At 38.6% G+C, this 15204-nt stretch overlaps 1 protein-coding gene across 11 annotated transcripts in view; it reads left to right on the top strand.

Annotated features, from left to right (window-relative positions):
- The window catches only part of MPDZ (multiple PDZ domain crumbs cell polarity complex component), a 124688-nt gene that overhangs the window by 43213 nt on the left and 66271 nt on the right, over window positions 1-15204 (top strand). For all 11 annotated transcript variants that reach the window (XM_048502607.1, XM_048502605.1, XM_048502611.1 and 8 more), the window contains exons 13-18: window positions 1070-1149; window positions 4148-4294; window positions 7608-7757; window positions 9592-9780; window positions 11658-11867; window positions 14847-14963. In XM_048502607.1, the coding sequence (XP_048358564.1) occupies window positions 1070-1149; window positions 4148-4294; window positions 7608-7757; window positions 9592-9780; window positions 11658-11867; window positions 14847-14963 (893 nt within the window). The remainder of the gene's footprint in view (window positions 1-1069; window positions 1150-4147; window positions 4295-7607; window positions 7758-9591; window positions 9781-11657; window positions 11868-14846; window positions 14964-15204) is intronic.

Raw genomic sequence — 15204 nt, 5'->3', positions numbered from 1 at the left:
ATTTGCCTGTGTCACTCAGCAAAAAGCCATACTTGTATTATTATTAAAGACATTTTGAAAATGATTATTAAAGACATTTAGAAAACTGCATCACCATAACTCACAAAATAATTTATAAAGAGCTTTGGTGATTTTACTCCTGTGAAATTGATCACACTAGCAATGTCTGACAACATGCTGATTTTGGGTTATAAACATTAATCAGCATTTTAAAGTTTTTGTAAAAAAAATTGAAGTTTTTGATTGCCAAATATGTTAAAATTTTAGTGTATTTTTAGTATTCAGGCCATATTTCTAATTGAAAGAGTGTAGCAATTAAATGTACTGAATTATCTTGTACTTTTCTAAATACACTTGGTAAAAAAATATACAATAAAAGAATTGTTTAGAGAATTGTTGTGCCATAGGGAAGACAGAAGGTGCTTGTAATTTGTACATTCATAGAAACAAGAAGGGGCAGCAGAGAATAGCCAGAGAGGGAACTACTTATTCAAGAAGTTAAAACTAGTACAATTAGCATTTTTTGGAAGAGAGGAGATGAAAGGAGATCCTTGAGATAATGCAGCTGTTAATAGAATAACCAGGATAAGTTCTAAAAGGCTGCTTCTTCAGGTAATACAACTCTGAAATTGAATAGTCAGGATAAGTGCTAAAATATTGTTTGAGTTAGTGTCAAAAGTATAAAAGTATAAAAATGGTTGTTTTGGAATCCTCCTGAAAGGAATTTTTATCATTGACTGCTTACCTTGGGCCTTTTTAACTGCTTGTAGGTCTTGAAAAGAACAACTGAATCGTAAAATGTTTTAGACTTTTTAAACAGAATATTTTAGACTACTTGAATTGATTTGTGGAAATTCTGTACTGGGGTGCCATTTGTGCAGTTTTTCTTATTATACCAAAATTCAACAAGGATAAAGGTTGTGCAGCAGATACTTTTTCAGTTGTACATAAATGTAGCAGATACAGAGATAAAGTCCAGCTCAATTCAACCATTAACTAAACACCAATTACAAATTATAAATTACATATTATTTTTTCCTATAGTGAACTTCTTTACTGCATTTTTCAGGTTTTCAACTATCTTCCACAGAAGAAGAGGCATTGCAGAACAAGTGGCAGAGGATTGTGGGGACAAATTACGAGGTTGTGGTATGTAAACTCAGGGTTGTGCTGCTAATAAGTTATCTTTTTAAAAGAATTTTCCATTAGTCTTTTTAAAGTTTAAACTTGTAGAACTAGTGGACATAACATATTTCAGAATAAATAGAAAACAAAATAGAGGGTTTTAGGCTTAGCAATTTTTACACTACTGCTTTTGTTAATAACCTTTAAATGTTAAAGATTTTGCGAGAATAGTTTTTGTAGATAACGGGTGTTCCAAAATGCGTGAAATGTGGGATGCCTATTTCACTGAATGTACATATAATGCACATATAAATGTACATATAAATATGATGTGAGGAGGCAGGGCTTCTTGGAGCTTTCATATTTGTTGAAACAAATTTCCATCTACCTCATCCTTTACAGGGTATCTGTGAGTAATTGGCAATAAAAAAGGCCCTATACAATATTTTATATAAGATACCACAGCATGTACTTGAGACTCTCCCTCATGATTTATATCATATAGGACTATTAATGGGAGATTTCATGTCAAGAGAATCATGTGTAAATTTTACATTTCCATTATGAGCTGATGTAAGGCACACATTTTTTTTAGGCCTCTTAATGCGAAAATGCCTTTACTTTTGCAAAATGTACTTACCCAGACGACACGTTATAGACACGTCTGCGATTGGGCCTCCCAGTGTCTCCATTAATGCTCAACATGTGATATAGTGGTTAAGAGCAGTGGACATTAAGAGAACTGGATTTGATTCCCCACTCCTTCACATGATTAGTGGACCCTAATCAGGTGAACAGTTTTGTTTCCCCACTTCTCTGCATGAAGCCTGCTGGGTGACCTTGGGCTAGTCACAGTTCTCTCAGAACTTTCTCAGACCCATCTACCTTACATGGTGTCTGCTGTGGGGAGAGGAAGGGAAAAAGTTTGTAAGCTGCTTTGAGACTCCTTCCGGTTGAGAAAAGTGGGGATAAATCCAAACTTTTCTTCTTTTATAATGGGACTGATTTTCTTTAGGACCACAACGCTGGCTACAGAAGTATTTAATCCTTTCTCACCATAATGTTTCCCTCACAACAGTTGGGCTTGTCCCCAAATAGCGGACAAGACAGACACCTGTATTGTCTTTATTTTTTTCACCCTATCACAGTTAAAGGCAACTTGGGAGGGAGCATTCTTACTGAGGAAATTCCATTTGGATTCCTGTGCCCCATTGCCATGACTCTATTCCATATCAGCCTACACTAGCTGGTTTTTGATGTGAAAGGGATCTCTTGAGTATTCAATCACAGACTGCTCAAGTAACATGCCATTATTACTTTCAGACCTCTAAATTGGTATAAAGAATAGAAAAACAATGCAAACATACCAATAACCTGAAATTTATCAAACTGATACCTATAGTTTGAATCTAACATGATCCTCTTCCCCAAGGTCAGTGGTACTTGCAGTTTTAAGTCAGAGATTTATACTCTTTCTACACCCCCCACCTCAAAACTAGCATCTGAGCATCAATAGTCCTGTCACACAAGGAAAACCAGAGAGATCAAATGAAACTGTCTGTGCAATTCTAAGTAGTCGTACCCTTTATGTCCAGTGAAGTCAGTGGACTTAGATGTATGTAACTCTGCTTAGGATGGCACTGTAAGCTTAGCAATTTGATTTATAATTTAAATATAATATTATGGATTCTGACTATGAAATTATTAATAGATTGCTGAATTGAAAAGGAATTACCACTATCCCCTTTTAAAGTATATTTTTGCATCTCATTTGCTTTCCTTTGGTCCTAGCGGCCAGCAGTTCATATTTCTATCCTTTTTGGGGCATAGCTGAAGCTTAGTGGAACTATAATAGAAGTACTGCAGCTGTACTGTTAGTTCTGATTTTTGAGAAGGAAAATAGCTTGCCTTGTTAGAAAATAGCTTGCCTCCCCATACTTGTTATTAGAGCATTCACATTAAATAGCATTCAAGATGAAGTGTTGCTTGCTGGAATCTGTTGTCCATGGTAGCTACTTTAAATGTATGGATCGAGAACTGTATGGTTGAAATTGAGGTGGTATCTTTGATCCACTAAACTCCATTTTGGTTTCTTCACCTACACACTCAGACCAGTCTGTGCAGTCCAGGCCACACTGTGCCAGAGAGCTCGTGTCCTGTTGTAATTATCACAACATTGCACCTCCAAGGTGACTCACACTAAGTAGGCAATCATATCTATTATTTTACTTGTAGTTGAACAACAGGGTATCCTTTGTCTAGCTTGTGTAGTACATTTTAGAATGTATAGCAGTTCCTGTACTTGATCCAAGAGGGTCCACAAAACATTTCTGGTGTTATGGCCGTGAACATATCCAACACTCCAAAGAAGGGCATTTAAGCATAATGCGGGGCCAGGGTCATTGCTACAACTCTCTCACTTACTAGCGCAGATGTTTCTCCACCTGGAAATTAGTAACCCATAGAGGATTGTATTGCCAGATGTGCATCCTGTGTGTGCTTCACTGCTCCCAGGGGGGTGACGACAGTGTGCAATATTGTTGTTGAATGTGTCATCCAGGGCTTTTACAATACATTGGAGACATTTCCGTTCCATAATACTGTATTTGTTAGTCATTGTTCCTATGGCACCCATGGAAGCTGACTTCTTCTGTAGCGGGAGGTGTGGGGCCTTTGATTGTGGCATTCGTTCCATTTATTTGTAACTCCCTCTGACTACCTTTCATCTCTAGGGCAGCTGTAGCTACTAGCATCTGTTACCCTTTGCAAAGGAGAATGGGATGTTACAGCTGGCTGCTCCCTTTCAACCTACATTGTGATTCCATCTTGTTTTGATGTGAAAAATCAATGAGAAGGGATGATGTTTGAAAGAAGGGAGCTTGTAGCTTAGGAAGTCAAGCATCTGTAGTAAACTGCTATGGTTGCTGCTTTGAAATCTACTGTTCCCTTGTATGTAAGAGTATAATTTTAAAAACAACAGGTTTGTAGCATTCTGCAAATTCATTATTTGTATTCTTTTCAGGTAGCTCATGTGAACAAGTTTAGTGAAAACAGCGGACTAGGGATAAGCTTAGAAGCAACAGTGGGACATCATTTTATCCGATCTGTTTTGCCAGAAGGACCAGTTGGACGATGTGGCAAGCTGTTTAGCGGAGATGAATTACTGGAAGTATGAAAACAATTTTTGATTTACTTCAACTCTTTCCTTACAAGTGATTCTGCTGAGCATTTGTGTTTTAGTTGTTTGTGCATGTAGATATTGGTATGTCTACTCTTCACATAGGGAGCTGGTGAAAGAATAATCCGGCTAGTGGTATAAAAGACTTCTCACAAGAACGGTGTGTTTGCAGATTCACAATAATGGGCATGAAGGTGCTACGATCTTCTGCTGTGCTAAATTCAGTTTGTAAAGAACGAACAAGTGTACACATATCTACTCTCTTGATCAAGGTTCATTCAGTGGTACTTGAGGTCAAGAAGTTCCCAACGGATGATGATAATGGTGACAAAAATTCAAACTGAGTTTTAGAAATCCCTCCTTTGTATTTTTGTGTCAGGCTTCCTGTGCTGCTGCAGTGTATCAACCATGCATCTCAGAGCACCATATTTTCTTAAGTTGCTCTGGCTCAGGCTGCAAGCAAACCAAAATGTGTGACAATTTGGGGCTTCATTTTTTTATGATTGTGGGGGTGGGGATGGGGGTTACACTTTTGAAAAATGAAAATGCATGTTGATCTTGAAAGTAATTGTTTTGGTTTGTTAACTGGAGATTTTTTAAAACTCTGCTCATCATCTTGTTTCATTCATTGGATTGGCAATGTGAACCAGCACTGCCCTGGTTTGAACTGGGGACAAGTCAAGGTGATTCATAGGGTGTAAAAGGGTCTACCTTTTCATGGGACTGCACTGTCAGTGTTGTACAGTGTTGTGAATAGAGACATAATGAAATTGTTCATTCAGTGCCAGAATTGTTCATCTTCAATTCAAGGTAGAAGGAGGATAATGCATAATATGATGCTTGGTTTGGCATCAAGATTGCTTAGAATATTGACTTTTATTTTAGTTCTCAAGAACTGTTCAGAGGGGAAGGGCACTTTACGGATTTTACCAAGTAAACCACCTGTGTTGCAGTTACCTTGCTTCTCATAAGCAGATTTCCTCCTAGTTTGTCCATTTAATCTGAAAGTTGGGTAACAATCAAACTACGTCTATGAACATAAAAACTATCTTCAGTGTCTTTAGTATAAAAAAAATAAAACTATAGAGAACAGCAAATTAACTACAGTCATACCTCGGTTTTCGTCGGTAATCCATCCAGATTACCTCGGTGAAAACCGAAACCGACAAAAACCGAGGTTACGCCGTTTTCACAGGTGCAATGCAAATGGCGTAGCAACTTACGCCAAAAGTTGCCTCGGATTTCATAGGCAACCAAAGGCAAAAAATGGCTAGATCCCATCGGCGAAAACCGAAACCAACGATTTACGAAGGTGACAAAGGTGATGTATCACTGTACATCAACAAAGAGAAATCAAATAATCCCCCAGTGTATTTTATTGAACTCTAAATTTGTACCATTTTGGCACTTAAATATTGTGTTTAGCATGAAATATTTCCTGACTTCATTTATAGCCCACCTTTCCCACTGACTCAAGGTGAATTACACACAGGAAAACATTAACAATATCTAATCACAGCAGTATAAATACAATAAATGGTGCCATAAAATGGGATTAAAATTAGAAATGTTTACTAAACAGTATATTGCATATGATGAGATAATGTAATACATACAATAAACAGTAAAACAAAACAGTGAAACAAATCATAATAAACAATGTATACGACAGAAAATAACAATGAAAACTACCTTAAATCTAAGGTGGTTTCTGCACGGGCTGAAAGCAATGGCTTCAGCCCGGTAAAACACCGTTTTGGTGGGGACCCTTCGCACAGCCACTGCTGCCAAATTGATGCAGCAGCGCTCTGTGCCCGCCAAAATGGTGTATTCAAAACTCGCTTGGGGAGCGAGTTTTCCTACAAACGCCTGCTTCCATCCACTGCCATACGAACGGCAGCGGGTGGAGGCCAGCGTTTTCCCCTCCCCTCCCCGGCCCCAAACGCCTCATTACCTTCTGCTGGCAGCCGCCTCATTCTATCGTCGCTCTGAGGAGGGACGGTGCTTCAGCCGTCGCTCTGAGGTGGTCTCCGGTGCTTCAGCCGTCACTGTGGCCATGGGGGCGTGTCCCCTTCCCTCCTCAGAGCGACGATAGAGTGTCGCGGCTGCCAGCAGAAGGTAACGAGGCGTTTGGGGCCAGGGAGGGGAATACGCGGCTGTGCGGAGCTTGCTCCCACAGCTGCGCATCCCTTGAGGCGAATGGCCCCACAGCCTGCATCGGCATGATTAATGCCGATGCAGGGTCTCTCCCATGGCTGTGCGGAAACCGCCTTACAGAATTCTCCCTGTATAAAATGCAGAATGGATCAGATGGGAGCTTTTCTGATCTTTATACAACATGTTTGCATGTTGCAGACAAACTGGCATATGGTTTATTGATTTGATTTATTGATTCTGGAAGCAGAATTTATAAATCTAATTCAGAATATGAACAGATCATATGTGTTTCACTTCTGTACCCTGGCCATTTTTTCTGTAGCTTTATTAATTAGGCCTAGTAATACATTTTATTATGTTATCTGATTCAATGCCACCAAACTCACAACTAGAGGGTCTTTTAACCCTCAAAATATTGTTTGTTTTTATGATGTTGAAACAGATTCTGCCTTCACCTTTGTGTTGTTTTATATTTTTATACTATTCACAGCAGTCATTTCCTGAATCAGTTGCTCCTTTTGACTGTAGCAGAATTTCATCTTTGTCACTTTGCAATTCCAGAAAGTCAAGGACTTCATAGTAATTGTAATGGCATGACAGAACTTGTCTGACTTGGCTAAAGGGTGACATTAATGAAGGCAAACGAAGCCATATTGCCCTCAGTTTGAAATCTCAGTGCAGCACTAGTTACACCGGAACACATATTGGATTATGGCTTCCAATAGACAATAGCTGCACTTGGATATGCATCCAAATGTACATTACAATGTGCATTACGGCAGATGTGCCCCACTGCGGTTTTGTTGCTAGAACACCTGCTAGTTTGCAAGGTGATGGAATGCAATCCTTTTCATGTTGTTTTAAGCACTCCTCCCACCAAAATCACATTTTTGAAGGGTGTGAAAAGATTTACAAAATTTGGACCCCTAGTATGACTGATCCCTTTTATTTGTTCCATGAAATATTTTCTTGTTCTGGTCCCACCATCTACATGTATGGTATGTTATGTATTCCACTGATAGAGGTGTATACTCATATATATTCAGAAGTCTTTATTTTAGCATATTCATTTTGCTGCAGAAAATTATATGGTCTCAAGTTTTCCTTAAAATGTATTCTTTCTTGTGTCTATTATTTTCTGTGACAGGTAAATGGAATATCTTTGCTTGGAGAAAATCACAAGGATGTTGTAAATATTTTAAAAGAACTTCCCATCAAAGTAACAATGGTGTGTTGCCGTGCAGCTGCTCCACCTATTAGTCAGTCCATATTGGATGAATCTCAGATGACAGAACAGGTAATATAAAAACATGTATCTGGTATGTATGTGTGGGATGGTGGTGCTGGGCCTGTTGCTGAGATTGGCCTTGATGAGCAATCAGGAGGATTCCACAGGAAACAGGTAAAATACAACCTTATTCTACCTGAAAGTGCCCTTCCTAGCTGATACGTATTGTCTGATCCATTCAAAGCACTCACTCTGTGCTCTTGTTTCCCCTGCCCTATGGCTGCAGCATGGACAAAATTGCCTCTACTCATTCCAAAACAGACTGTGTCACTGGCTAGCTGCCTTGACTGTGTTTCTTCTCTGTTGCTTCTCCTGAGGGAAAGTGGACTCTTACAGCAAAGATGGAGAAAATACAGTGATAAGCTTTTTCACTGCAGCCTTGTCATTTTGTTGCATTTGTAAAATGTGAACGGTGAAGAATCTTGCCACATCATACAGACATTTTCTCAGATTATATTAATACACATACCAGGGTGGATTCCGATCATCTTACAACAAAAGCTTAATTGATTATCAAATGGTTTGAGATCAGTGTTAACTGGTTGGGTGTGGTGGAGTGCAGGGAATGGCTTCTGTCCCTGAAAGTCTCCCGTTCTGCATTGTTGCCTCAGCAGCCATTGCTGCTTAACACAAGCCATTCTAGAGCTCAAGGCCTTGCTGCAATTTAAGAGTTAATGCCATTTATAACTACAGTAGAGTGTCTGCAAAATAAATGGTGGGAATGCAGACATCTTTGACATAGGGAAAAAGAGGTTCAGAAAAATTCAGATAAATAGCATTTTGCTTTTTATAAAGAGTGAGTCCAGAGCACCATCTGGAGTCTTACATTTGGGCTTGAATTTGGAATGCTTGGTTTAAATCCCTACTTTAGATTCACAGAGTGGCTTCTGTCAAAGTACTGTGGTTATTTCAGAAGTTTCCAAGGTCTTGGGTAGACCCAGCAGGATTTTTTCCCCCTTTGAATGCCCTGAATCCTTCCATGCAAAATCACAACTGCTTTTGAAGCTCTCCTTCAGTTTCAAAGCAGTTTTGTTATGCAGTTTGGTAGGCTGGCATTGAAGAAATTCAAGTGAAAGAAGGGCATGCTGAAAAAGTTGCACACTAATTCAGATCCAGACCTCTGTCTAAAAATAATAATGATCTCCCTCCTAGGGTTTGTTCCTGTATATATGTGTGCGTGCGTGCGTGCGTGCAGACAAGCAAGTTACATTTTGTGTAGCAGAAGTGCGGTGGAAACAGTAAATCTTAAAGAATTTGGCTGCTGCAAAATACCATGGACATAAATATCTAATTGAAAATAAAATAAAATGTATATGCATGTCTCCATAAGTTTGGAATTCAGTACAAAACAAACACCCCTCTGCTCCTTGATCTCCCCATATCTATATGACATCTGATACTGAATTTGTTCATTTCTCCATTCTTCAATGCTTATTAGTTTATACATAAAATGCAAGCTTGTATAGTTGATGATTTCAGATGTTACAAAATAGGTGGGAAAATTACTCAGATCCAATGGAGTCTGCAATACTTTGTGTGATTGGGGTCTGTGTGGAAATAAGTCCCAATGATCCAATAGGATTCACTACATTCTTTGGGGGACTTTTCTTTGAAAATGCATCTTTGATGTCGATGTTCTGGATGGAATAGTGTTGTATGACTCCCACAGAATTTATAATATATTAAATTGCAGTATCTTCAAATGGTATCTTTGCATACTAATGAAATAAGATCAAGGATCATTGCTAAAAATAGTGGTATTTGTTTAAGGAATTTGAAGAATTATAATTCTTACATATTTATTTACATCCTGATTTCTAATATATTCTTTATAATTTTCTAGTCTCATATAGATCTTGGTGGACTACTTGGTTCATCAGAGACAGATGATGCTGATTTAGAAATGGCTAATATAGGCCAGAACACTGATGATGCTCAGGGATCTTCTTTGGCAATGTGGGAAACTGAAATACAGCAAATTGAACTAGAGAAAGGGAGCATGGGACTTGGCTTTAGCATATTGGATTATCAGGTAATTTTTGAATTCTTTATTTCACTGAAAGGAAATACACACTTCAGTATATTTTGTCCACTCTTGAACAAGACTCGAAGGCAATGTAAAGACTACACCTTAATGCCAAAATTGATTTTTGTTCCTTCATTCCAAGTTGATTATTTCATACCACAGATAAGAAAAATAATTGTGGCAGGAAAAAAACTAGTTATATAAAACTGCATTAACATCCCAGGCATTTGATAGTATATATTTCAGTAATCATTTAATAGTAGTGCAACTCTTGCTGGATTTACTGAAGAGCATATCATACATTCAGTATAGTCTTCAGTATTTAATTTCTTATGAAAATAAAATGATCTTTTTGGTACTATATCCTTCTTATGTCTGTTTCTGGCTAGATACAGTATAGTCTTTTCTTCATGTTCGACCCCCCCCCCCTCGATTTTCTTGGCAGATTATCCACATCTCCCCCCCCCCCCCCATGCACCCACACACTGGATTTTCACAGTTGTGGAGTGAGTTTTCTGCACTTGCCTTAAAAAAACAGGATTTTCAAAGGAGGCCACTGTCATAATCAGTGTCATCATTGGTGGTACCACTGCACACCCTACCCTATTTATTTTTGTGCATACTTATATCACTGTATCCGTATTAAGGTCACTTTTTTAAAAAGGCACTAAAATATTGATATATGGATATACTACTGTAATTATAGGTTTAGCAGGTTCATTGAATTTCCAGTGTTTTAAAAAAAATAATTTCTGGGGGTTTTTTCTTGCAGAGACATGCTTTTTTTCCTTATTCTCTGTAATGTATAGGATTAGAGATTTAACTTCTTAGGAAATGAAAGCCATGAATTCTGAGAACCTGCTGAACCTATTATTACAATAATATATTGATATTTTACTACCATTAAAAAAAAGAAATAGAAAATGAAACTACTCATCTTTGGAGGGGAGGAGAGGAAGTAATTTGACAATGATGGCCACCTAATCAGCAAGAAGTGGGCTGAAGGCTGGTGAGACAAAGAAACCCAACAGAGACATTACACATAGAGAAAAAGGTGACTCAAAATCAGTTCCCTGAAAAAGTTTGAGGCAAAAGTGATCTCGAAAGAATAATAGCAAAAAAGTGGGGAACTATCAAAATATAAGTGAAACCTAGGGGCAGAAGGGCAGAACAATATGTGCAGAAGTCAGGGAATAAACTGAAGCAGTATGATTCCAAAATCCCTGAAAAAACCTGACTGGAAAAGTCTAATGTGCAAACTATTGGTTTAGGCTACTTTACTTAGGGGTGAACAAGTGTAATGTGTGGGACTATATTGGAAAGATCATGTGGAGTGTTTTAATCTAGATCACAGGTTTATAACAAAGGCTTTATGGTACTTAATTCATAAATGGAGGATTTTTGACACCAATCAGTGAATTGCTTCTCAGATGTGCTTGAAGTTCTTTTCCATAAATGTTTGAAAGTTTAAACTATATTTTTGACTAGGTTTTTTTCCAATGTTATATTTGGTATGATCAAGTATTAATTGTAGGGAGGCACTTAACATGAGAAGCTATTCAGTTAGTCACTGCCTGGAATTCCAGTCTTTTAGCATAACTGAACACTTCCACATACTTAAGTAGGACTAGAAAAAAGAAATGCTTCCCATTATTTGTCACAGTATTCTATCTAGCTCAATTCAGCACAGCTCCATGCAAGAACAGATTAACCAGTAATGTTCGTGTTTGGGGCAAGTCAAAGTTTGCCTCAGAAGTTTGCCTCAAAAGAAAATGACTGATAGGGACCTTAAGACACTGTCTTTCATGGTGAATCTTTGCATATAGTTAAATGTTGTGAACAAATAAAACTGATTTTCTCTTCCTTTTCCCCTTCTTTAATAGGACCCAGTGGACCCTGCCAACACAGTGATTGTGATCCGCTCCCTTGTTCCTGGGGGGGTTGCTGAGGAGGATGGCCGGCTCCTTCCAGGAGACAGGCTCATGTTTGTTAATGACATCAATTTGGAAAATGGCAGCCTGGAGGAAGCTGTGCAAGCATTGAAAGGAGCACCTGCAGGAACAGTTAGAATAGGAGTCGCTAAGCCATTGCCTGTAAGGATGTTAGCTTTATATATTCTCATTTTTGAAACTATGCATGACACGTGCACAACATTTTCTTTCCAGCCAGTGACTCATACCTGTATGTGTGGCAACCTTGTAAGGTTTTTAATGCAGGAGACCACCTGAGGTGGTTTGTCGTTGCTTTGCTCTGCAACATGACCCTGGAATTCCTTGGTGGTTTCCCATACAAATACTACCCAGGGCTTACCCTGCTTATCTTCTAAAATCTGATGAAATTGTGGTAGCCTGGGCCATGCAAGTTAGGGCTGTCTGAACTGACTCCATTGCCAAAGGCTGAGATTGAGGTGATTTGAAGATTTGTCTGTGGTGTGTCATCAGTACCAACCCACTATAACATGTTCAAGTCACTTCTTTATGGTGTAGTTTCAAGTGATGAACATGTATTTGTGAGCCAGCCTCTAATTTGGAAAAAAAAATCTCTGCTTGAGATTTATGGAAACAGTGCTGTCATCCAATAGCATATTCTTCGGAGAATGATAATGGTAAGGTCCTCCCGCCTCCAATAAAAAAAACCTTACACCGTTTTTTCTGTTTTTGTTGTGCTTTTTTAGTCTTATAAGAATAAACAAAATATTTGTATTTCAGAAACACAAATGTGTTATTTTCTTAATTGCTTCTCTACAAACATGGAATTCTTGACTATGTGAATGATATTGCTAGTTTTTATTTAAAAAGTATAACCCACTTGTGTGAGAATGGATGGTTTGTACAGCTGATTTGTTCTCCCCATGCCAAATTTTCTGGAAGTTTCTCATCTCTAAGTAGAAATATTTTACACCATAATGACTGGATTTGGTCTGATTGAATGTCTAATTCCCATTAATGGAAATCAGGCATTCAGTCATTAGAATAAATTTGTGGTGAGGTTTGGAAGGTATTTTTGTGTTATTTTTTACAGAATCTAGATATTTATGTCATCCAGTTATTGGAATTCATAGTGAGCACTATTGCAGTGAAAGTGTTGCAAAATGGATTTCCAGTACTCTTAAAAGGTTAAAGCAAATGAGAATGTTCTGATTATGTAGAATTCTGGGACTTTTATTTATTCCCACTTATATCTAAGATCTCTAGGTGGCTACAGCATTAAAAAATCCCACACATAAAATCATATTTCAAAAACACTATAACATAGTTGAAATCACAACCCTAACCCACTCCCCCAACCAGTAGCATCAAACAGGTGGCATCCAGGGAGACTAACTAAATGGCTGGATGAAGAGGAAAGTTTTTGCCAGGCACTTAAACGCATAAAGGACAGGCATGCAACGAACCTCTATGGGTAAATTATTCTCATGCATCCTTGCACCCCCCACCCCCCGGTATCTTGGCAAGTACGGGGTGAGCCTCCACCCTGTGACTCTGGTGCCTGGGCAGGTACTTACACGTGGGTCATCTGGTGTGGATGATGGAATCCCTATGGCCACTCCCCATCACTCCACCAACCTAGGCTGGTGCTGCACACAGCACTGCCGGGGGCAGAACTAGGCAAGTGCTGGGCCCCTGCTCCAGCAGTTCTTCATATCTCTATGCAGTTCAGAGACAGTATCTTTTAAATTAGTAGTCTTCATCCATGAGTTGGGCCTATCAGTTTGGTTGCAGAGTCCAGCCTCCTTAGTTGCAAGCTCTTCAAGAGTCAGCATTTTTGTCTCCTTTTGGAAAAACCAGTCACTACATATATAGAGAATAAGGGCACCATAGCTGTCACTTCTTTTTGTGCACAGGTTGAGAGGAACAGCAGGTTGGTGAAATGAAGCCATTTAGTGATGGAGAGGATTCCTCTAGCGTCCTGACTCTTGCCTTGTTCCTCATACAGTATCTCTCCTGGTGTCAATTCTTCCTGTTGTTCCCTGGGTTGTGAGTCTGATGCCTATAGTCCTTCTGCCTATAGTCCTTCACATTGATAACCTCATAATTCTGGCTAAGTTTTCCTGTCATGTAACTGTGATCTCATGTATTTGCAGCTGGTCTACAAAGTTTGAAGACCATTGTTCTAAATTAGTCCATGTTCCACATTTTATGGCCTTAATGTTGACTCCCATTACACAAAATTATAAACATAACAGAAACAAGGATTATGTTGGACCAAATTTTTCCTATTTTATCATGTTTATAATGAAAATGGTAATGATGGGGGTAAAAGCAGTTTTTAGCAGGTCTATAAAAACTTATGTTTAAATAACTCTCTCTGTGGCTAGATTAACAATCTAGTTGGATAGAACCAATTATAATCAAGCTGGTTTATACTTTATTCTAGAGGTAATTGCTAATGATTTTAATGGCAATTACTTCCAACCTGGGAACAAATGTGTCAAAGAATAAATAGGATTGAATTTACTTGGGCGTAATACGGTTAATTCCAGGGTTGGTTTTTCTTTTTTCTTAGAGATGAGTTCTTAAACATGTAGACTTGTAGGTTTATTTTCCCCACTCCTTCACAAGAAGTCTGCTGAGTGAACTGGGCTAGTCACAGTTCTCTCAGAATTCTCTCAGTCCCACCAACCTCACAAGGTGCCTGTTGTGAGGAGGGGAAGGGAGGCGATTTTAAGTCCCTTGAGACTCCTTAAACGTAGAGAAAAGCGGGGTATAAAAACAGCTCTTTTTCTTATTATTTTTTTAAAAGTAGATAATCATCATTAAGGCTAGAAAAATCTAATTATATGATGCCAGCCTTGGAAGATATCACTCTTGTGTAGGCCTGAAGGTTTCACTCTTGTGTAGAACAGATTTTTTTTTTCAAAATCCTGGGTGCAAGCATATAATTTTCCACTGTTTATTTTTTTCAAGCCCTTCCAGTTATTATATGTGCCTAGGACTATAATATCATTTCCTGTGATCTGTCCGCTGAGCTTCACAAATCATTCTTCTTTCTCAAATTCCCTTAACATTAGTCACTTTGCATGTCCTGAATACTGGCCATCCTCCAACTCAAGAGCTTCATTCTTTCTGCAGCTTTCACCAGAAGAGGGCTATATTTCTGCTAAGGAAGATTCCTTTTTCTACACTGCCCAGTCCTTTGAGGAGGAAGGGCAAGCTGATTCAGCCCTCTTCCATGCTGAGCTGGCTCTGGTTAGTGGCCCCTTCCTTACCATAACGTGTGTGTGCAACCCCTTGAAATCTGTGTCTGTGTATTGATTAGCCTTTTGTCTGCAATCAGTGTGGGAACAGTCTTCATGCTATAATGTTATGATGCATTTTTTTAAAGTTTAACTTTTTGGCTTAGTGGGACTAGATGCTGATAGACTGTTTCTTTGTGTATTAAGAATGAACACTCTGGCCAGTACCATTTTATCTATAGTGAATCTAGAGT

The sequence above is a fragment of the Sphaerodactylus townsendi genome, linkage group LG07 (assembly GCF_021028975.2).
Source record: "Sphaerodactylus townsendi isolate TG3544 linkage group LG07, MPM_Stown_v2.3, whole genome shotgun sequence".
Lineage (NCBI taxonomy): Eukaryota > Metazoa > Chordata > Lepidosauria > Squamata > Sphaerodactylidae > Sphaerodactylus > Sphaerodactylus townsendi.
Note: the sequence above shows the minus strand (reverse complement) of the source record. Positions and strands in the feature narration are given on the sequence as shown.